The 22,097-nt window shown below is 36.9% G+C and overlaps 1 protein-coding gene across 2 annotated transcripts in view; it reads left to right on the top strand.

Annotated features, from left to right (window-relative positions):
* Positions 1-21,455, top strand: part of TAF4B (TATA-box binding protein associated factor 4b) — a 124,187-nt gene extending 102,732 nt beyond the window's left edge. Inside the window, exon 14 of one of the 2 annotated variants that reach the window (XM_028098412.2) lies at positions 19,668-21,455. In XM_028098412.2, coding sequence (XP_027954213.1) covers positions 19,668-19,835 — 168 coding nt within the window. In that variant the 3' untranslated portion in view covers positions 19,836-21,455. The remainder of the gene's footprint in view (positions 1-19,667) is intronic. The other variant, XM_028098413.2, reaches the window with a different exon arrangement.
* The last annotated feature ends 642 nt before the right edge of the window (positions 21,456-22,097 follow it).

Raw genomic sequence — 22,097 nt, 5'->3', positions numbered from 1 at the left:
AATGAAAAACTGAAAAATGGGGTGGGGAATATGGGCAGATTCCAGTGAAGCTGGGTACTTGGACTCCTTAATTCTGCCCACCCACCTTTACCTGTCTGAGGGAGGTTAGTCTCCTGATGAGTCTATAATGGCTTCCCTTAAGGTTGTTGCCTGTTAAGAGACTGCTGATCTTCTTTAGGACCTACTCTCACCACTTCTAATTGCTTTTATACCTCTGTAACCTCACTTAAATTCCAGCAGCCCCCAGAATGTGAGATACCTACCTACTAGGTGTTACCCATGAGGAAGTGTGAATGATTTCGCCTGCAATTACCTAGAGAATGGTGTGGGAATGGAATAGAGCAGAAGGAATATAAAATTGGATCAGGCTGAATTTATTTATAAGGGCTCACTAAGCAAATATTCCAGATAGAAGGTATTAAGTCAGAGGGCTATGAGTGGCTCTAACAGTTTGCTTGGTTGGTTGACTGAAAACTACACTAAAAGGTGGCCTAAACTAAGTAAAGTTAAGGTAGATCCTACTTTATATACTGTAGAGGAAGTTATCCAAAGGTGATTAGAATGCTAGGTGGATTTAAAAAAAAAAAAAAAAGATTTATTTGAGAGAAAGTACAAGCAGTGGGGAGGAGCAAAGGGAGAGGAAGAAGCAGACTCCCTGCTAAACAGGGAGCCCAATGTGGGGCTCAGTCCCAGGACCTTGGGATTATGACCTGAGCTGAAGGCAAACGCTTAACTACCTAGCCACCCAGGCGCCCTGAGTGGATTTTTCGTTAAAAAACAAAAACAAAAACTTGACTACACATGTCCCCTGGGTGGGCCTAGAGAACACTCCTTTTCTCAGGGCTCTGAGAAATACATTCATGAGGAGAAATACAACATCCTTGAAGAGCTCTGTTGGCTGTTTTTGTTAAGCCATTAACGAAAGATAACTATTGCCATCAAATTAGGATCCTTGAATTCATCAAGAGTAGTGGAATCCCAGGTGACAGAGACAAATACTGGCACTTAATTGCAAAAAAACAAAGGGTGAGATGTGGTTACTGTAATGGTCAGTGATCAGTCAGTCAGAAATCAGAGAAGTTTGAGTTGCAGAGATCTTTGGCATGGGGTAGTTGATCATAGTATCCAACTGAAATAGATGGAAAACCTTGTGAATTATTGATTTCTAGAAACAGAAGAGCCCTAGACTTGGGGAACAGAAGTATGACTTGGATGACCTCAATAAAGAGATTATAGCCCCTCAACCTATCCCTGGACTTAAGCCAGTTCACAGATCTAACAACCTTTAAATGAAGGGAAAGCCAGGTCCTGCCATACAGCCAGAATTTATGCTGTTGATCTCCTTCTAGGCTTCCCCCACAAAAAACCTGTGGCCATTTACTAGAGTAATGGACTTTGGGTAATGAGAAATATTTAGACTTTTTGGGGATTGCTGAATGTTGACTCAGAATGTAATGAGTTCTAGAACACCCAAACGCCACTGTTTTCTATCAGTCAGTGGAGTTTTGGCTTAGAGCCAAATAACAGTGGGGCCAATGTGGTTATTTCCATATTCCTGGAATGCATAATTAGAGTGGACATATTCAACAACTAACTGAGATCCCACATTGGTTCACGGACCTGTGGAAGTGAGGGAAAGTCAGGTGGAAGCCACTAGAGTTTTATCTACCTACCAAAGGAGTCAGCTATTACCTAGAGGGATTACAGAACTACCCTTAAGAATTTGAAAGATGCAGAAGTGTTCATTCCTGTCACATCCCTATTCAACTCATCTATTTGGCATTGAGGAAGGCAGATGGATCTTGGAGAATGGTGGTGCATTATCATAAACTTAATCAGGTGGTGGCTTCAATTGCATATGTTCCAGGTGGGGTTTCGTTGCTGGAACAAATCAGTGCAACCGCTAGCATTTAGTTTGCAGATCTTGATCTGGCATATGCTTTTTTCCCTATGTACTTATTAGTAAAAACCATCAGAATTAGTTTGCTTTCAACTGGTGGGGTCAGCAATATACCTCCACTAGCTTATCTCAGGGCTATATCAAGTTTTCTGTCCTAAGGTAGTCTGCAAGGACCTGGAAAGCCTCTCCCACAGGACATTATGCTGATCCAGTATATTGATATCATGCTGGTTTGATCTGGTGAGCTGGATGTAACAATTCCTATTGACATTTTGGTAAGGTACATGCGTGCCAGAGGGTGAGGATAATTCCCACAAAAATTCAGGTGCCTGTTATCTTGGTGAACCTTCTAGGAGTCCAGTGGTTTGGATTATGTTGAGGTGCCTTTTCCAAGGTAAAACAACAACACCAAACCTGCTGTATCTAGCTGACTTCTCCCACACAAAGAAAGGGGCACATTTGGATTTTAGAGGGAATATATACCTCATTTGACCTGAAATGAGGACTGTCCCCACTTCCACAAACCTTTTTCTGCTCTGTTGACCTCACCAGGAGCTCCAAAGCCTACCTCTTTCACTTAGTGTCTGGAATCTATTCTGTCTGCTTTCTCTGTTTTATTTCCAGTGGATCCTTTTCTGTCAACTCCTCCTGGGTCCCTTTCTTGTCCCTGTCATTTACACCTTTTGATTTCTCAGATTGGTGATAAAAATTCACTTTACACAGGAACTTTTAAAGAAATCACCAATTTTTATATTTAAAACTTTTATTTTCATCAAGATATATGTTTATTATAGAAAATATAGAGAAGGAAATTAAGTTATCCACATCCTATCACATTTTTACAAAATACACAGAATGGGAATATTGGCAGCCTACTTTTTTACTTAATGGTATCATATGTATCTCTTATCCATGTCATTTAAATGTTTTTCTACACATTTCATTGACATAATATGATTTATCCATCTCTCATTGGACATATTTTAGTTTCTAATGTAATGTTGTATGAGCGTGTTTATATTTAAATCTTTCACCATGTTTTTAAGATTTTATTTATTTATTTGACAGAGCAAGTGAGCATAAGCCAGGGGAGTGGCAGGAAGAGGGAGAGGGAGAAGTAGCCTCCCGCAGAGCAGGGAGCCCGGTGCAGGAATCAATCCAATCCCAGGACCCTGGGATCATGACCTGAGCCGAAGGCAGATGCTTAACCAACTGAACCCCCATGGGTTTTGTTTTATTTTGTTGTTTTTTTTTTCCAGAAGCAGAGTTGCAAGGTCAAATGAGATATTTATTATTAAAATTCATTTTAAATATTTAATGCTAATTGCTGTCCACCAAAATTGAACTAGTTTATATTTCTACCAGCAGTAAATGAAAGTGTGTATTTATTAGCATCTCAGTTGGTACTGGATATTGTTATTTTAAAACCTTTTTTTTTTTAAGATTTTATTTATTTGAGAGAGAGCCTGAGCAAGAGAGAGGAGGATCAGGGATGGGCAGAGGGAGAGGGTGAAACCGACTCCCCACTGAGCAGGGAACCTAACGTGGGGCTTGATCCCAGCACTCTGGGATCACAACCTGAGTCGAATGCAGCCAGTTAACCAACTGAGCCACCTAGACGCCCCTGTTATTTTCAAAGCATAATGCCATTTGTTATCTCTTAGCTTTTGGTTAATCTCCTTTCTATTCTCTATTTGGAAGAAATGGCATTTGTATTCACTTATTCATTTATTCAGTCACCCAACTGTGCTAGGTACAGTGGTAAGAATAGAACTAGGTCTCATCTTGCTTGGAATTTAGAGTCTAAAAAAGTTAGTTTCCTTTATGGCAGTTGTGCTGGATATACACTGGTCTGGCCTATTCCACCTTATAACTGAGCATGACAGGACGCCAATGATGAACCTTGTTAGCATGGTGGGCTTTTTAGCAGTTGGCCATGGATACTTGTGGTTAAACTGGAAATTAGTATAATATAAACTGGAAATTAGTATTACAACTCTGTGAAGAGTTGTTGGTGAAGCTTCAAGATTCTCATGTCTTTTCCTCAAGTATTTTTATTGTTACATTCCTCTGCTCCATTAAGTATTTTGGTCACCATTCCTCCCAGGGCAAAAATAGTGTGTACATGGTGTTTTATATGTAATATTTGAGGCTTTATGAGTGTTTTTTTTCCCCCTTCAAAGCACTTTAATTATAGTTAGCATAATAATGGGCTTATGCTAAGAGAGATTTTTTTTTTAAAGATTTTATTTATTTATTTGAGAGAGAGAGAATGAGAGAGAGAGCACATGAGAGGGGGGAGGGTCAGAGGGAGAAGCAGACTCCCTGCTGAGCAGGGAGCCCGATGCGGGACTCAATCCAGTGACTCCAGGATCATGACCTGAGCCGAAGGCAGTCGCCCAACCAACTGAGCCACCCAGGCGCCCAAAGAGAGATTTTTTTTTTTAACTTATCAAACCTTAAGATGATTCCTGTAAGTTGTCAGGCTCCCAAGAAGCAGTTTTTGAAAGTGTGTCTATGTGCATACTGCTTCTTTCATTTAGACTAATATTACTGTCCTCAGATTTCTTAAATTGTGGTATTCTCACATGACCAGTTACACCGTTATGCTTATTCCCTAATGTACTAGTAGCTCTTTGTTTCAGCCTTGTATGCAGCTATTTGGTTCCAACTTTAGTGACTGTGAAAAGCAAGAATTGCCTGTGTGATGTAGGGCTGCCTATAATAAATATCAGGCCTTAGAGGGTTTTCCAAAGTGATAGATGAGTGCTAATTAACAACAAACTAATGTTTATGGGAAAAGTGGTTGATAATTCCTTTGCTAAGCATATCTTTCCATAGTTTAAATGACAGTTAATTTCTCTGTGAAATTTTCCCAAAGTAGATGTTCAGGTTGTTAATAAATGTTACCAGTGAAAACCAGGTTTACTTGGAAAGGAATATATCTGCCTTAGATATTGCAACAGTACGTTCTGATAACATTTAGAATATATTGTTGAATTCCTGTTTATGCATTTTTCCCAAGAATTCCATAGAGTATTGAACACAGTAAGTATAAATTGCTTTCAAAATGTTCATTTGACTTACCAGACTGTGCCAATCTTTCAGATATAATTCACATACCATAAAATTCAGCATTTTAAAGTATACAGTTCAGTAGTTTTTAGTATATTCCCATGGCTGTGCAACTATCTCCATTATTTAATCACAGAACATTTTCATCACTCCAAAAAGAATCTCCACAGCCATCAGTAGGCACTGCCTCCCAGCCCCTAGCAACCACTGATCTGCTTTCTGTCTTTATGGATTTGCCTATTCTGGGCATTCATATAAATGGAATTATATAATGTGTGGCCTTTTGCATCTAACTTCTTTGACTTCACACGATGTTTTCAAAGTCCATCCATGTTGTAGTATGTATCAGTACTTCATTCCTAGTTATGACTGAATAATATTCCATTATCCATAACTTGTATGGATATGCCACATTTTGTTTATCCATTCATCAGCTGATTGATTGTTTATATACTTGGCTATTACAAATAATGCTTTTATGAACATTCATATTCAAGTTTTATTTCTTTTGGGTATATTCCTAGGAGTGGAATTGCTGGGTCATATGGTAACTTTGTGTTTGACGTTTTGAGGAACAGTCAAACCACCTTGTGTAGCAGCTGTACCATTTTACTTGCATCGCAAGAGGGTTCCAGTTTCTCCACATAATGGTCAACAGTTGTTATTGTCTGTTTTTGGTTTTGGTGGGTGTGAAGTGGTATCTCATTATGGTTTTATTTTGTATTTCTTTAATGACTAATAATGTTGGACATCTTTTCATGTCCCTATTGGTCATTTGTATGTTTCCTTTCTAGAAATGAAGTCCAGTCCATCTATCTTTTTTTTTGCTTTAGGTGTCATATCCAAGAAAGCATTGCCTAACCCAGTGTTACAGGATTTGTATCTAAGAGTGTTAGAGTTTTAGCTCTTGTATTTATTTACATCTTTGATCCTCCCTGAGTTCATTTTTGTGTATGGGTGAGATGGGTTCATATTCATTCTTTTGCATGTAGATATCCAGTTGTCCTGGCACAATTTTTTGAAAAGACTGTCCTTTCCCATTGAACAGTCTTAACACCCTTGTTGAAAATAAATTAATTGTAGATGTATGGGTTTATTTCTGGACTCTCTATTCTGTTGATCTATGTGTCTTTTCTATCCTTATACAAATAACACAGTGTCTTGATTACTGTAGCTTTACAGTAAGTTTTGAAATCAGAAAGTGATTTTTCCAACTTGATTCTTTGTTTTCAAGATGTTTCAAGATGGCTATTCTGGGTCCCTTTCATTTACATGTGTATTTTAGGATCATTTTGTCAATGTCTGCAAAAAAGGTAGCTAGAATTTTGATACAGATTACATTGAATTTATAGATCAATTTGAGTAGAACTTCCATGGGGGGAGAGGAGGGGCAGAGAGAATCTTAAGCAGGCTCCACGTCCAGTACAGAGCCCATCGAGGGCCTTGATCTCACAACCCTGAGATCATGACCTGAGCTGAAATCAAGAGTCAGACACTTAACCAACCGACTGAGCCACCCAAGGTCCCCAGAGAGAAGTTTTTTAATCACTAATTCAGTCTCTTGTTATAGGACCATCTGCCATTTAATTCATCATTTTCTTCTTAGTACCAGGCATGTAGGTGGCCTTATATCCCTTTCCATTCTTTAGTCTTGTTCTCAGTGTGTATTCTTGAATTTGCATATGTCAATAAAATGCTAGTAGCCTAACAAACCTTTCTTGTCATTAAATGATTATGTTGTGTTTTGATTGCAACATGAAAGGCAAGTTTGAATATTGAAACCGTAAAGCAAGTTAGTTAATATCTGCCTGACTTAGCTTAGAATCTTTGCTAATTTTCTGTCACAAAAAACACCATGGAAGTATCCTGATTTTTTTTTTTCTAAACCTGTTGTTGCACATTCATGGGCCATTTGTAGGGTTCTGACCATGATAAATCATCTTCTGGATTTATCACTCCATTTAGTGGTTTGGTTTCTGATGTTATTTCTTGTCTTACAGTTTGTTGCTATTGACAGTGTTATCAGTGGTTGTATTTGGTTTCCCTAATTAGAGATTTCAGCAAAATCAGTTGTTCTTTATCCTGCCAAGTTGGTCTTATATATAGCACATAAAAGCATGGACTTTTTTCTTTTGAAGATTAAGTAAAGGTAGTCATTAGTTAAATTATCAGCTTTTGAATTAAAATGGTATGGTAGATTAACTGGATTATTTTTCATGCTGCTTACATATGCTTTTGGCCATTAGCTTGTAGACTAGTGATTCTCAACAGGGGGCAGTACCTACTCCTGTGGAGTGCTTGGAAATTTGTGGAGTATTGTTGTTCTGACAGAGTGACTCAAGAGTTGGGACTGTGCTACTAGCATTTGGTGGCAGGGTGCCAGTGATACTAAACATTATGCAAAGGAGAGGCAGATCCACCCAATCAAGCTTACTCAGAATTCTAATAACACCCCCTTTGAGAAATGCTGACACTTAAATTTTTCAAGCACTTCAATAATACTTATAATCTCTTGAGTTGAATATATTCTGGAATCTTACAATACCTTCTAGGTAACTTTTTTATTTACAAACAACTTTCCATATAATGTTGGAATAAACATTTCTTTGTCTACATTCTCTGTACCTGTCATAATATTTGTGAGTATAGAATTCTGACATCACAGTGCCTCTCAAACTTTTATACTAAAGTACACCAGACAGTAGAGAAAAGTAACTGTGTTCCTCTAGGAGGTCTCCAGGAGGGAATGACTTTTAAAACTTCAAAGGAACTTTGCACTTGGTTTTAAGATCAAGTTGTAACAATAAGATGTGCTGGTTTTAATTATAACCACCATCCCAAATCAAGATACAAAACATTTCTGTGACCCCAGAAATCTGTCATGCTTTTTCAGTCATTACCACTGCCATCCAACCTTTTACTCCACAGTTACTGATCCAATCTCTGTTACCATAGCTTAGTCTTGCCTGTTTTAGAATTTTGTGTAATTGGAAATCAAATGGCATTGTACTTTTTTGTTTTTAAAATTTCACTCTGCATATATGTTTTTGAGATTTATTCACATTGCACCAATGTCAGTAGTACATTCCTTTTTAGTGCTGAGTAGTATTCCATTTTATGAATGCTCCATAATTTGTTTATTCATTGGACACTTGGGCTCTTTCTAATTTTTGGCAAGTACAAATAAAGCTGCTATCAACATCCCTGTAAAAGTCATTTTGTGGACATATGTTTTCATTTCTCTTAGATAAATACCTAGGAGTGCAACTGTTGAATCGTAAGATAGATGTATGTTTAATTTTATAAGGAACTTTAAACTGTTTTTCAAGTGGTTGTGCCATTTCATGTTCCCTTTAGCAGTGTACTTTTATTTTCATGATGGTGTCTTTTGGAAGAACAGAAGGTTTTAACTTTGAAGTGTAATTTATCATTTTTTTCTTTTATAGTTACTGCTTTCTATATCCTAAAAAAATTTTGTGTACCCATAATTTTGAAGATTTTTTTTTCTTAGAAGCTTTATATTTTACATTTTAAGTGTTTGATCTTCTTATATTTTAAGTGTTTGATCTTCCTAATTTAATTTTTATGACTGATCTGAAATTAGGGGTTGAGGCTAATTTTTTTTATATACAGATGTCTTGTTACTCTATCCCATTTATTGAAAAGACTCCATTTATCATGACTTATATTTAAAATCAGTTAACTGTGTATGTAGAAGTACATATTCATACTTTATTCTGTTGATCTCTTTTTCTATACTTATGCCAATACCATAGTCTCTTGCTTACTGTAATAATTTTGAAATCCGATAGTTGAAATCCTCCAACTTTGTCCTTTTTCAAGAGTATTTTTGGTAATTTTAGGTCCTTTGCATTTTCATATGAATTTCAGAATCATCTTGTCATTCTTACAAAATAGCATTGAATGCATAGATCAGTTTGCAAAGAACTGACATCTTAACAGTATTGAGGCAATATGAGTTTTGTATATCCTTACATTTATTTCTGTCATCTTTAATTTCTCTCTGCAGTGTTTTAGCTTTCTATTTAGAAGTCTTCCATGTCTTTAATTATGTGTATACGTAGATACTATTTTATTGATGCTATTGAAATGGTATTTTTAAAATTATATACTTTCCAGTTTGTTGCTAATATAGCAAATCTTGTATCCTCCAACATGCTAAATTTACTTAATTGTTCTGGTGGTTTTTGGTGTAAATTCCTAAAGATTTGCTAAACAATCATGTTTGGTTTTTTTTTTTTAAGATTTTTATTTATTTATTTGACAGAGAAACACAGCAAAAGAGGGAACACAAGCAGGGGGAGTGGGAGAGGGAGAAGCAGGCTTCCCGCCGAGCAGGGAGCCCGATGCGGGGCTCGACCCCAGGACTCTGGGATCATGACCCGAGCCGAAGGCAGACGCTTAACGACTGAGCCACCCAGGCGCCCCGCTAAACAATCATGTTTACAAATCAAAATAGAGTACTTCTTTCTTTCCGGTCTTTGTGCTTTTCATTTATTTTTTCTTGCCTTAGAACACTAGCTAACATCCCCAGTACTGTGTTGAATAGAAGTGGTGAGAGTGGACATCCTTGCCTGTTTCTGATCTTAGTGAGAAAGCACTCAGTATTTAACCTTTAAGTATGATTTTGGCTGTAGGTTTTTCATAGAGGAAATTCTTCTCTTCCTAGTTGACTGAGATGGTGGGTGTGGAATTTGGCCAAAGCTTATCTGAATTTATCTGATTATCATATGAGTTTTCTCCTTTATTCTCTTAATTTGGTAATTTGTATTTGTTTTTAAATTTTAGCCAGCTTTTTAATCCTGGGATAAATCCCAGTTGGTCACAATATAAAATTGATTATACATGCTGCTGGATTCTGTTTGCTTTTCATTCATTTTGTCTTAGTATTTTTGCATCTGTGTTCATGAATGATATTGGTCTATAATTTTAGTTTGTTGTATTGTCCTTGTTAGTTTTGGTTTGAGTTATGCCAGTGTTCTTTCTTCCTCCTTTTTTTAAAAGTGTTTTTAAATGTTTAAGTGTCTAAGATAGGTCTTATTTCCTCCTTAAATGTGTGATAGAATTTACCAATGAAGCCACCCGAACCAGGAGTTCTCAGTGTGAGGAAAACTCAATACTAGATTTTCTCTTTTTGTGTGTGTATTTGAAACTTGTGTTTCTTAAAGAATTTTTGCATTCATCTAAGTTGTTGAAGACATTCACATAAAATTATTCTTTGTATCTCGCTGTTATCTTTTAACGTCTGTGGTGATGTTTTCTTTTCTTTCATTCCTGATACTGATCATTTGTGTGTTTTCTTCCTGATCAGTCTAGATAAGGGTTCATACATTTTATTAATCTTTTCCAAAAACGAACATGGCTTTCTTTTTTAAAAAATGTTTATTTCCTATGTCATTGATTTCCACTCCTATTTATTTCCTTTCTTCTACTCCATTGAGTTTAGTATTTTCTTTTTCCAGCTTTTCAGTTGAGGTGAAGGTTGGGTATACTCTTTTATTCTAATATAAACGTTTAATGTTATAAATTTCTGTTAGTTTGTGGGAATGAAGCCAAAGCAGAAAAGCTCTGATATATTGGACATGTTGTGTTCTTATTATCGTTAAGTTAAAAAATATTTCCTAATTTGCTTTTTTTGTATCTTCTTTGAAATACAGACTGTTTAGAAGTGTGTTGTTTAATTTCAAATATTTGGTGTTTTCATAATGGTTAGAGAACATATTCTATGATTTCAGTCCTTTTAAATTTATTGAGACCTGTCTTAGCATATGGTATATCTTAGGGAATATTCTCTGTGCACTTGAGAAGAATGTGTGTTCTTTAGTATTGAGTGAAGTGTCTTATAAGTCTTCTACATCCTTACCAATTTTTCCTGGGCTGCTTGTTCCATGGGTTACTGAGAGAGGTTTGTAAGTTGTTTTCTTTTCCTAACTGTATTATACATTTGTCTGTTTCTGTTTATCAATCTTTGCTTCTTTTATTTGATGGTCTGTTATTTGGCATAAACACATTATGTCTTTCAGATGAATTTCCCCCTTTTGTCATTGTGAAATTATTCTCATTTCTAGTAATATTTCTTGTCTTAAAGTCTTACTTTGTTTAATATTATTATAGCTACACCAAATACTATTATCCTTAGTATTTGGGTGGTTTATCTTGTTCTTTCCTTTTACTTCCAGCCTATCTGTGTCTTTATTTAAAGCTGGTCTCTTATGAATAGCATATAATTAATTGAGTTTGCGATTTGTGTCCAGTCTGAAAATGTATTTGGAGTGTTTAGTCCATTTACATTTAATATAATTTCACTGTGATTGAATTTGGATCTATCATCTGGCCATTTATTTTCTGTTTGTCCCCTATGTTATTTTGTTTCTCCTCTCCAGTCATCTTTTGAGTTAATTATGTAGTATTTAATGTGATGTTCTATATCCTCTGTTGACTTTTAACTATATGCCTCTTTTATTTTTCTAATGGTTGTTGTATATATCGTTAACAGGCATAGTAGGTATCCTTAACTGACTACACTCAACCTTGAATTAATACCACGTCACATAAGATGTAAAAACCTTTTAACTGTATAATTCTATTACACAAGTCCCTCTCATCCTTTGTGCTATTGTTATCACCTTTTTACTTCTACATATGTTTTTAACTCTAGTACATTGTCATTACTCGGTCATAATCTTTTAAGAGTTTATGAAAATAAAAATAGTTTTTATTTACTACCACTTGTAGTGCTCTTTTATTTTTCCTATAAATTCATATTTCTTTGTAATATCATTTTCCATCAGTCCTGTGCAACTTACCAACTCTAGAATTACCAGAGTTTTAAATAAAGCTACTATTAGTACTGAAATATATTGGTAAATTTACCTTTAGTTGTGAGGCACAACAACCTTTACTGATATTATAGTAGCTTTTCTTAACATTAAGGTCTTCCAAGGATAAGATCAAAGCTGAAAGGAAAAAAAAGTAAATTGGCAGTCCTTTGAAGTTTTCATAAAGCAATAGGTAAAATTTATCTTTGGACATGGTTTAAGTTTTCAGAGGTCTTTGTAAGTGTCTTAATTAAAGGTTAAAGAAAATAACTGTAGTGTTAAAAGGAAAGTTACTACATTTCAGAGTTTTACTGTTTATTTGGTAATCTACTGTTCTTGTGTATTGTATTATTTGGTGGAAGCATTTTCTTTTTGGAAAGAGTGACCAAAAAACAACCTTTTGAGCAAATTCATCTGGTAGCAGCTTGGTGGGGATGAGTGGGTGAGATAAGTTGTTAGAAGGCTGGAACAAGCCATCAAAGGACTTCACATTTTCTCCCAGATTTATTTGGCTTAAAGCTAAGAATGACAGCAGGATATTGATTATAAAGCCATAATATGGCTCATTTTCATTGTTAATTCACATAAGTGATGTTATTGGGTGATACTAGACACATAATCATACTACAACGTTGAATGGATACCAGCTAAGTGCTAAAACGCTGTATAAAATATTCACAGCTCCAAAATCCTTCCCTTCTAGCTAGTAAGAAAATTAAAGAGGTAGCTACATTGTTCTGAATGCATGTGACAGTAGAATGAAATTCAGAGTACTACTGAAGTACACAGGACTTGTACCTGGTCCAGACCTGGGGTAAGTTTGGATTTGTAGCACTGGGGAAACAGGTACTGAGTTTTAAATAACTTAGTAAGGTGATGTGATACAAGGATGGGACAGAGAGATTGAGTTCAGGAGGAGAGAACTACCTGTCTTGGAGCAAAGAGGGAAAAAATACTCTGGCATGCTCGGTAGTTTGGGACAGGAAGAGAGAAATGAGAGATGAGACTGGAGAGAGGCTTTGGTATGCTCATGTCATGCTTGGATGCTTGGACTGGGTCCTATAGATTTTTAGCTATTGGAGCATTTTGAACAGGAAAACTGTTATCTGATTATTATTTTAGAAAGATCATTCCCACTCCAGTGTGAGCAATAATAATAGTGGAACTAAGGAAGTTGCTTAAGGTTGTTGAGGTAACCTAGGCGAAAGATAATAGAAAGAAGCAGATGATTTGGAAATCGTTAAGAGGTAGAACTGATAAGTGACAGATGGAATATAGAGGAAGAAAGGGTTGAGGATGACACCCAATTTTCGGTCTTCGGCACTGGAGGTGAATGGTATTACTGTTCCTTTAAATAAGTAAGAAGAGGAGAAAAGAGGAGTAATGGTTTGAAATATGAGGAATTTTGGATACATTAAGTTGGAGACTTCATTAGGAAATTAAACAATGAGGTCTGGGGATTTTAAGAAAGCATTCTTTTGGAGATAAAGGAGGGGGCTTGTCATTAGCACAGAAGAACCAGACCTATGTTTATATATCTCTCCTAATGACACAACTAGAAATAGAACTCAAAGCCCATGATTACATGTCACATCAGTCTGTTTAAACTATTATTTCTATAAAAGACTGTTGAAACATGGATATGTAGAAGTAACAAAATTCTAGGGCAGAAGATAACATGTAGGGTTGTCAATATTCTGAAGTAACTCAAAAGGAATAAAACGGTGATAAAAGCAGCTCTGTTGCTTCAAAAGTTCTTCTTGTTGACCAGCAGAGGGCGCACAATCCTGAAGCTCGGTACCTTTTTTTCTCTGTGCTGCCCTTAAGGCCTAGAAGCTCAGGTCTTTCGAATATAGATTTTTAGTGTTCTTCTTAACACAAGGCCAGCATCCAGGATCCTTTTATTTATTCTTGCGCCCAGGACTTAGAAGATACTTGATTTTTTTTTTCCCCTGGAGCCAGTCTTCATTGTACCCCCTGTTCCCATGTCTATTTCTTGTTTCCTCCCTAAAGTTTTAAGAATTGAGTCCTCACTTAAGAGCTGCCATGGTACATGGGGTTAGGATAAAATCAGGTGCAGAGCCTGAAAATGTAATGAATTTTTGCCTCTATTAAAAACGCCCAATTTTTCTTTCTAGTTAATTATTAAGATTCAGGGACACATTTGTGTTTTGTTAGTCTTCTGATCCAGGGAATAGAATGGAAGAAGTTGATGTTAGCTTCTAGAAACGGTATTGATAAGCTTGGTTGGGTCTGTAAAGCATCAAGCTCCTCCAGTATTTGATTGGAGGAGCCAAAGAAAAACTTCCTGTCCTGGGATATATTCCTTTCTCCACCTGCCACATGTCTGAAATGCCCATTAGTCTACTTTTTAGCTTTAGGCATTCAGAGCTCCACTAAAACTCAAAGATTTCACTGGAAGGAACAAAGTAAATGTGGCAGGAGAAATTAAGTTAGTTAGGACTTAACAGAATAGGACATGGGCAGGAAGTTTATTATTAGTTTTAACTAGGGGTATCAGAAAAGATCTGGAACTAGAATTACACTATTTCCTGTTTATAAACCTTCAAGCCTCCCAACTAATTAATTTAATATAATTTAATTTATTATAAGAAGGCTATTGTGTGCCAGGTAATGTTCTCATTTAATCCTCAAAACAACCCTATGAGATAATTACTGTTACTGTCTATTTTGCAGATTAGGAAACTGAGGCACAGAGAACTTAAGTAATTTGTCTGTGGTTGCTTATGGAGGAGACACCTGGTGCTCACCGATGTTCAATCCTCCTACATATCTTACGCTGCCTAGCACAGTTCCTTGCCCATAGTAGCTGCCCAGTAACCCACGTAACTTTTAAAACCGTATCAGCGTGTGAGCTACCATGAAGCTAAGTTGCCATGGATGGTAGCTTTTAGAAACAGAAGCCCATACGAAGTCACTGAGAACTTTAGCAGGATTCATGAAGCCCCTGGGCTCATAACGACATTATTTTTGCTTTTCAGTTAGTATAGCAGTAATAGAATTTAAGGAAATGTGGAAAAAGAAGTAGACAGACTTTTATTTTTATTTTTTTTAAGATTTTATTTATTTGAGAGAGAGAGAATGAGAGATAGAGAGCACGAGAGGGAAGAGGGTCAGAGGGAGAAGCAGACTCCCTGCTGAGCAGGGAGCCCGATGTGGGACTCGATCCCGGGACTCCAGGATCATGACCTGAGCCGAAGGCAGTCGCTTAACCAACTGAGCCACCCAGGCGCCCTAGTAGACAGACTTTTAAAGGTTTTACTTCAAGCACCCATTCCATTAACTTGAGGGAATAAAAGTTTGGATAACTGGTTATTTTTAATTAGTGTTATTCTTAAAACGTTATTTCTCTGAAATCAGTAACTTATGGTGTTCAATTTTTTCTTATTAGAGGAGAAGAATTCCTCAAAATAAAAGTAAGAAACTTTGTTTAGTGATGCAGTTGAACAAAGTAGTGAAGGCTAACTTAATCGACCTAGCAGAGTATGTGAACATTAGGTCTGATCATGATTTTAAGAACATTCGTTGTGCACTTGGTAAGTGAATTATTTCTTTCACCTTCTTTGACCTTTCTCTTCCATTTTACCTGCTTCCTCCAGGTGAAGAATCCAAGTTAAAGAATATCCTCATGTAGAAAGATGATTGGGGAAACATCCTATTTCAGAAATAAATAGTACATTGTCACAGGGTCTTTTTTTTTTATATACAAATTTTGGTCTCTTAACCACATTAATGGTTCTTGGCATTGATAGTGTAATGTGACCAGATACCAGCCCTGGAAAACTTTGGAAAAGGGACTTGGTGAAGCGGGAGAAAATTAAAGCTGATGGTGAAAAGGCAGGTTTGAGTTTTTATGGTTTTAAGTTAGCCATACATTATCCACTGTCTTAACCATGGATAATTGAGAGGTAGCTGATTATTCTGGCCAGGTCATTGTGAAACTGACAAGTCAGACTGTAGGTATCCCCAGACCATAAGCATAGGAATAAAAATGCTATATGTTTGTATCCATGTTCAAGAAAGATTGACTTTAAGTGTGTCACTATTTGGGTGAAGAGGATGCTATCACCTTTGTAAAGTTGTGAATTATGAAAGACATTTCTGTTGGGTTACTGAATGTCCCTTGGGGTTTGTTTCATTTATAACATTGCCTCAGGCCTTTTGCTACATCCTGTTGGAATGACCTTCTCTTCAACCCCGTGCTGGCAGCTGTAATACGGCTCTTTCTCCTGAATCCTTTAGGCTTGTCACATGACAAACATGAACTGTGACCCCTTTGTTCTTTACCCAGATGATTCTGTTTCTTTAATTTTTTTCTGTTTAACATTTTTTTCTTACTTCCTTTCCTCTTTTTCCCTCTTTGCTCCCTTTTTTATTTCCTACCTAGACAAGAGTTATTATGGGTTTGGGGGAGCATTGTAGTTTTTTTATTAAAGTATAATACTGATGCAGAAAAGCACACAAATCAAAGCTCACTGAATTTTCACAGTACAAGCACACTCATGTAGACAATACTCCAATCAACACAGAGAACATCACCAGAACCCCAGATAACCCTCTCCTATCTCCTCCTGGGCACTTCTCCTCTGCCCCAAGGGGAATCGTTGTCCTGACTTCTGTGGCTCTGAACTTTATAGAAGTGAAATCAAACTGTATGTATTCCTTTACATCTGGATCCTTTCATTTAACATTTTTGTTATATTCATCCATGTTACTCAGTTTGTTACTGCTGTGTAGTATTCCACTTGTATAAATATTCCACAACTTACCTATTCTAAATGGGCATTTGGATTGTTTCTTGTTTAGGGCCATTATGAATAAAAGTGCTAAACATTCTCATACATGTCTTTTGGTGAACGTATAATATAGTTCTGGGTATTTACATAGAAGTGGAATTGCCAAGACATAGTGTATCCAGCTATCCATTTAATTTCAAAATTCGTATAAAACACTAAATGACTGATTTTAGGCAAACTCTTAGTACTTAGTTATAAACAACTATCGATTTAGCTTTAGCATATTGTATCTAATTTTTGGCTAAGAAAAGTGCCTCTATTTAAGTGTACTATAGTTTAGAAATAAAATAAATGTACTATAGTTTTAAACAGGTAATTCCTATATACAACAAAATTTCCACTCACTGCCCATGATGTGTTTTATTGACTCTCTTCCTAATGTTTGTTTTTTATCCAGTTTTCCAAAGCTGAGTTGTCTGGTCCATTCTGCAAAAATCTTTTTTATTAAAGATTTTTATTTATTTGTGAGAAAAAGAGAGAGAGACCGCTCATAAGCAGGGGGACCAGCAGGCAGAGGGAGAAGCAGGCTTCCTGCTGAGCAAGGCCCCGATGTGGGGCTTGATCCCAGCACCCCAGGATCATGACCTGAACTGAAGGTAGATGCTTAACTGACTGAGCCACCCAGGCATCCCCATTCTGCAAAAATCTTACGAAAATATTGTGATGGTGATAATTTACAGCAGTTAAGATTATATCTACGTTATACCACCTCTTAAGTGGTAACGTTAACAGGGAAGAGGAATGTGCTAGTGCATGACTGACGTGCTTAGCTGAAGCTATAGAGGCTGACACTTGTATTTGTGCAAACTGCATTCATTACTAAGAACCTTGCAGAAGTGGTGAGAGACTGGCTCTATACCATAGATGGGCTCCCCGGATAAGTAGCCAGGCAATTGTGCAGCCGAGAGTAATGTTTTTGTCCTTTCTTAAAAATGTGGACTTTCCATAATTTGTTCCAGGGACCCTTTTGAGCCAAGTTTACCATAATGAGTATAGAAATGTGATAGTGATATCATATTCCCCCAAAATTGCAAAACATCTTTCAAGGAAATTTTATTTGACCATCAGATAAAGTGCCCCTCAGTCGTTTTGTGAACATGCATGGAATTGACTTGACTTGTTTTGACCGTAGTGTTATTGGAGACCTTAAAAAGAATTGCTTTTGGGGCGCCTGGGTGGCTCAGTCATTAAGCATCTGCCTTTGGCTGAGGTCATGATCCCAGGATCCTGGGATCAAGCCCCACATTGGTTTCTCTGCTCAGTGGGAAGCCTGCTTCTCCATCTCCACTCCCCCTGCTTGTGTTCCCTCTCTCGCTGTGTCTCTCTCTGTCAAATAAATAAATAAAATCTTAAAAAAAAAAAAAAAGGATTGCTTTCTCCATCAAAACAAAGCAAAACAAAACAGAAATGTAGAGGGAATAATTAAAATTTGATAGTTATAAAAGGATATTTATAGAACCGGAAGATTTGCTTCCTATGTTAGGTAAATTAATTTTCTTATATAAGTCTTTCGGAGGGTGAAAGGAGGGTTACCAACCCTATCAAGATGTTTTTGGAAACAAAGTATGGTTTTAAAAAAGAATGAGAAGGGGCGCCTGGGTGGCTCAGTTGGCTAAATGTCTGCCTTTGGCTCAGGTCATGATCCCAGGGTCCTGGGATTGAGCCCCACATGGGGCTCCCTGCTCAGTGGGGAATCTGCTTCTCCCTCTCTCTCTGCCTGCTGTTCCCCTTGCTTGTGCGTGCACTCACTCACTCTTACTCTCTGCCAAATAAATAAAGTTTTTAAAAATTATCCTTTGAAAAAATTAATAAAAAATAAATAAAGATTATGCTTTGAAAATTCTGTATTTTTCATTTCTCTTTCCAATCTTTTTTGTTTTAATACAATTGTGTAGACACTGATCTTTAGAAAACTGTCTTAGTATAGGCATATTGGGTTTCATTCATTTTTGAATGGCATTTAGAGCCCACATTGGTTGTAGTCCCTGTCTTCAAAAAGCTTATGATCTAGTGGGTATGTAGTAGTGGTGGTAGCATATACAAATTACTGTAATACCATGTAAGGTAATTGCTACAGTGAGAATTCCTTTGGTGGGGGCGGCAAGTAGACCCATTTAAAATGGGTCTTAAAAGATTGAGCAGATTGGTCTGGAATGGCCTTTTGCTTATCTTTATCTATTGGCCAGAGTTAAGATGCTTTGTAAAGGAACAGTGGGAAGTGAGCCTGTAGGGAAGCCAGGTGATGAATTTGTACCTGATTTGGTAGATAATAGAGTACAGTGACTAAGAGCGCTCACTTCAGATCCAATTAGAAATTGAGTCACAGTTCAGTTTTGCTGTGTGACTTTGAACCGGTTGCATAATCTGTCTAAAGCACAGTTTTCTCATTTGATAAATGGAGACAGCACCCATGTAACTTGCTGCAATGTTAAATGAAAGAAAAGGGATTGTGTGTGGGAGGTGATTCACATAGCTGTCAATATAACAAGTGCTCACATAGCTACTGTGGATAGCAGTGAGCCATCGAAGATTTTTGAACCACAGAATGATGGGATATGAACCATGTAAGGTTTTTTCTTTTATTTTTATAATTGATATACAAAAGACTGTACACCTTTAAAGTATACAGTCTGATAGGTTTTTACACAGACCTATGAAGTCATACCACAATTGAAATAATGTTCACAGCCATCACTCCCAAAAGTTTTGTCTAAGAACTTGAAAGAGGAAAGTCTGGCCTTCAGTGCACAGCAAAGAATGGAGTGAAGTCGAGCCTGGAAGTGGAGAAATCAGTTAAGAGGCTGTCGCCATGGTCCAGGTGAGAGAGAGAGAATGAATGAGGTCATGAACTAGCGTGGTGGCAGTTGGCCTCCCCCAGGATATGGGGCTGCTGGGGGACAGGGTTGAGCCTGCTGCATCATTATATTCTCTCCAGCACCAGCTCAGTAGCTAGTGAGCTCTTCCATTCTGAAGACAGTTTTTCTCTTTATGAAAGATTGCTTACTTCAAACTGTTTTCTCTGTTTATTCTGTTTAGGGCTTAAAAGACAATCTTCTTGCTTCTGGGACATCCGGTCTGACAGCCACCAAACAGTTGCTTCGTCCAAGAATCACAAGAATCTGTCTCAGGGACTTGATATTCTGTATGGAACAGGAAAGAGAGATGAGGTATTCTCGAGCTCTATACCTTGCCCTTCTGAAGTGACCACTGCACTCTCCATCCAGATCCTTGCTGTTTACTGCCAAAGAAGACATAAAGAGCATTGTTGCACTCTCCTGAAATTTCAGTTTCTGGAAAATAATCACCAATAGGGAAGACCACTGTTTACAGTTATAAACTTTTATTAAATCTTATGGGGTTCTTAAGGACTAGAATTCAACTTTGTCTTCTGGAAATTGGTTAATGAAATACAGTTTATACAGACGTAGGCTTCTGCCTACCTGTGCATTTAATTACAAGTTAAGGCCCTGTTTGGTACCACTGCTTCATTTGCCAAACTATTAACAAGTGAGGTGATTTCCCTAATACAGCCAGCATTAAGATGCAGGGGAAAGAAAGGAAGAGTCACTATTTACCAAGCAAACTGTTATTTCATCCTCTAAGGAACCTGTCTCAAGGTGTTGGGTTTTCTGGGCTGGGATCAGAAGTTGCCTAGCTAATTGTGACAATCACCTTCTGTAGTTGCAGATGGCGAGCCACAGAGTAGGGTCTGTGGTGACTTTGGTCAGCTGCATCCCGATGTTGTCAAAACTGAGGCAGATGGGGATAGTTTGTGCCTAAGGTTGCTGTTCTGTGGCTCATCACCGTATGCTGCTTCTGATACCGAGTAAGGGGACATCCTTGTCAGGGAGACTGTAAAATGGGAGCTGCTGATATACCTCACTGAAAACTGGAAAAGGTGGGAAGTACTGGAAGGAATGAAGGGGCATTGCATTCTACCTGAGGAAGGGGAGTGAAAATGGAATGAATCCCAGAGCAGGAAGTGTGCTGCACATGCACCTTCTATTCCGGGGGTGAGATTGGAACTCTAGAGCAGCTGGTACAGGTTTCGTTGACAGGACAAAATGACAGTCCAACCAAAAAGGAAAATGTATCAAACATTTTCAAATTTGCAGTATTTCAAAAGGAAGAAGTTATTTTTTTTGTTTTGTTTTGGGTATTGTTTTAAATCTTAAGGATGGTTTTGTAAATTTTTTTTTGTTACTGCAAGTTTTAAGCATCTTGTTGCATTTAAAAAATCCTAATTGATGATTAGAAATTTTTAACAGTAGGACTCCATTTTGGATTCAGTACTCAAACGGTAATGTCAGCATCTCGTCGGAGATCTTGTCTTTAAATGTATTATGAGAAGCATGTTATATATATATGTGAAATATATATATATATTCATCTGAGGAGGAAGCTGATGTTTTGTAAAGCAAACCCTCTTTTTTTTTTTTTTTTTTAATTCCACCTTTGTGGCATGTAGCTGTGAAAAGCAATAGCTGTATTTAGAATTGCATACAGAAAGAACCAGTGAAATCCTCCAGGAAGGTTTTTTTTAAAAGAACAAAACAAAACAAAACAAGAAAGCTGCTTTTTAGGAAAAGAATTCAGGGGAAAAAACACACCTCCAGTATGTTACTCCTCATCCTCTTCTTCCCATCGGGACTGTTACAGCCATGTTCTATACGGTAGTAAATGTTGAATTGGCCACATCTTTTTGTTTCAGGCAAGTTATTATGTAAAATGCTATAAATTATGTATATGTTAAAAGAACACTTTCAGAAGAGATCTATACCTAAAGTTGTTTTTGTATATTTAAATGCTTAGCTTTATTTTTTTGTAAAGTGCAGCATATTCCCATATTTGTGTATAATCTTATTGATCAGATGTTTAAAATTATTTCAAATACTTCATTAAAATAATTATTTTATTATAAGAATAACTTTGCTCAGTCCCTGACTTTGAAAACCAGTATCTTTAGTAGTAAGCCCCCGCAGCTGGGCCTGGGCAGTGGATCTTTCTTGGCTCTGATTGTTACTTACTTTGGAGTGCATTTGGGTTCCAGAACCTAACTTCAAATCCAAGTTACTATATCACTTTCTTTGGAATCGTGAATTTGCATGCTATTTGACTCACAAAGAAAGCTAAGCATATTCATTACAAAAGCTTTTCTTGGCCCACTAGGGTTTTCTTGTTCAAGTATTCTTTTTCAAAATTTATTTTTAATATATATTTTTAAACTTTGTGTCATGAGATATATCTTACCCAGGAAAGAACAAATACAGTGCATCCAAAGTATTCTTCCGCTCAATTTGCAAAATGGTGGCCTTGGGGTAGATTTGATCTATAAATGCATTCTCTGTGACTCATACAGTGTTGCTCATGTTTTAATTTACAAAAATCTATATTTCCACTTCTTTTGAAAAATCAGAAGATTTGGAATCATTACGTATATCCTTGTGTATGGTAATCCACTGGAAC

Source organism: Eumetopias jubatus, unplaced genomic scaffold (genome assembly GCF_037043125.1).
Source record: "Eumetopias jubatus isolate StellerSeaLion01/CBP00866 unplaced genomic scaffold, mEumJub1_p1.0 scaffold_16, whole genome shotgun sequence".
In the NCBI taxonomy this organism is placed as follows: domain Eukaryota; kingdom Metazoa; phylum Chordata; class Mammalia; order Carnivora; family Otariidae; genus Eumetopias; species Eumetopias jubatus.
The sequence above is the reverse complement of the archived record's forward strand: the minus strand, read 5'-3'. Positions and strand labels throughout refer to the sequence as shown.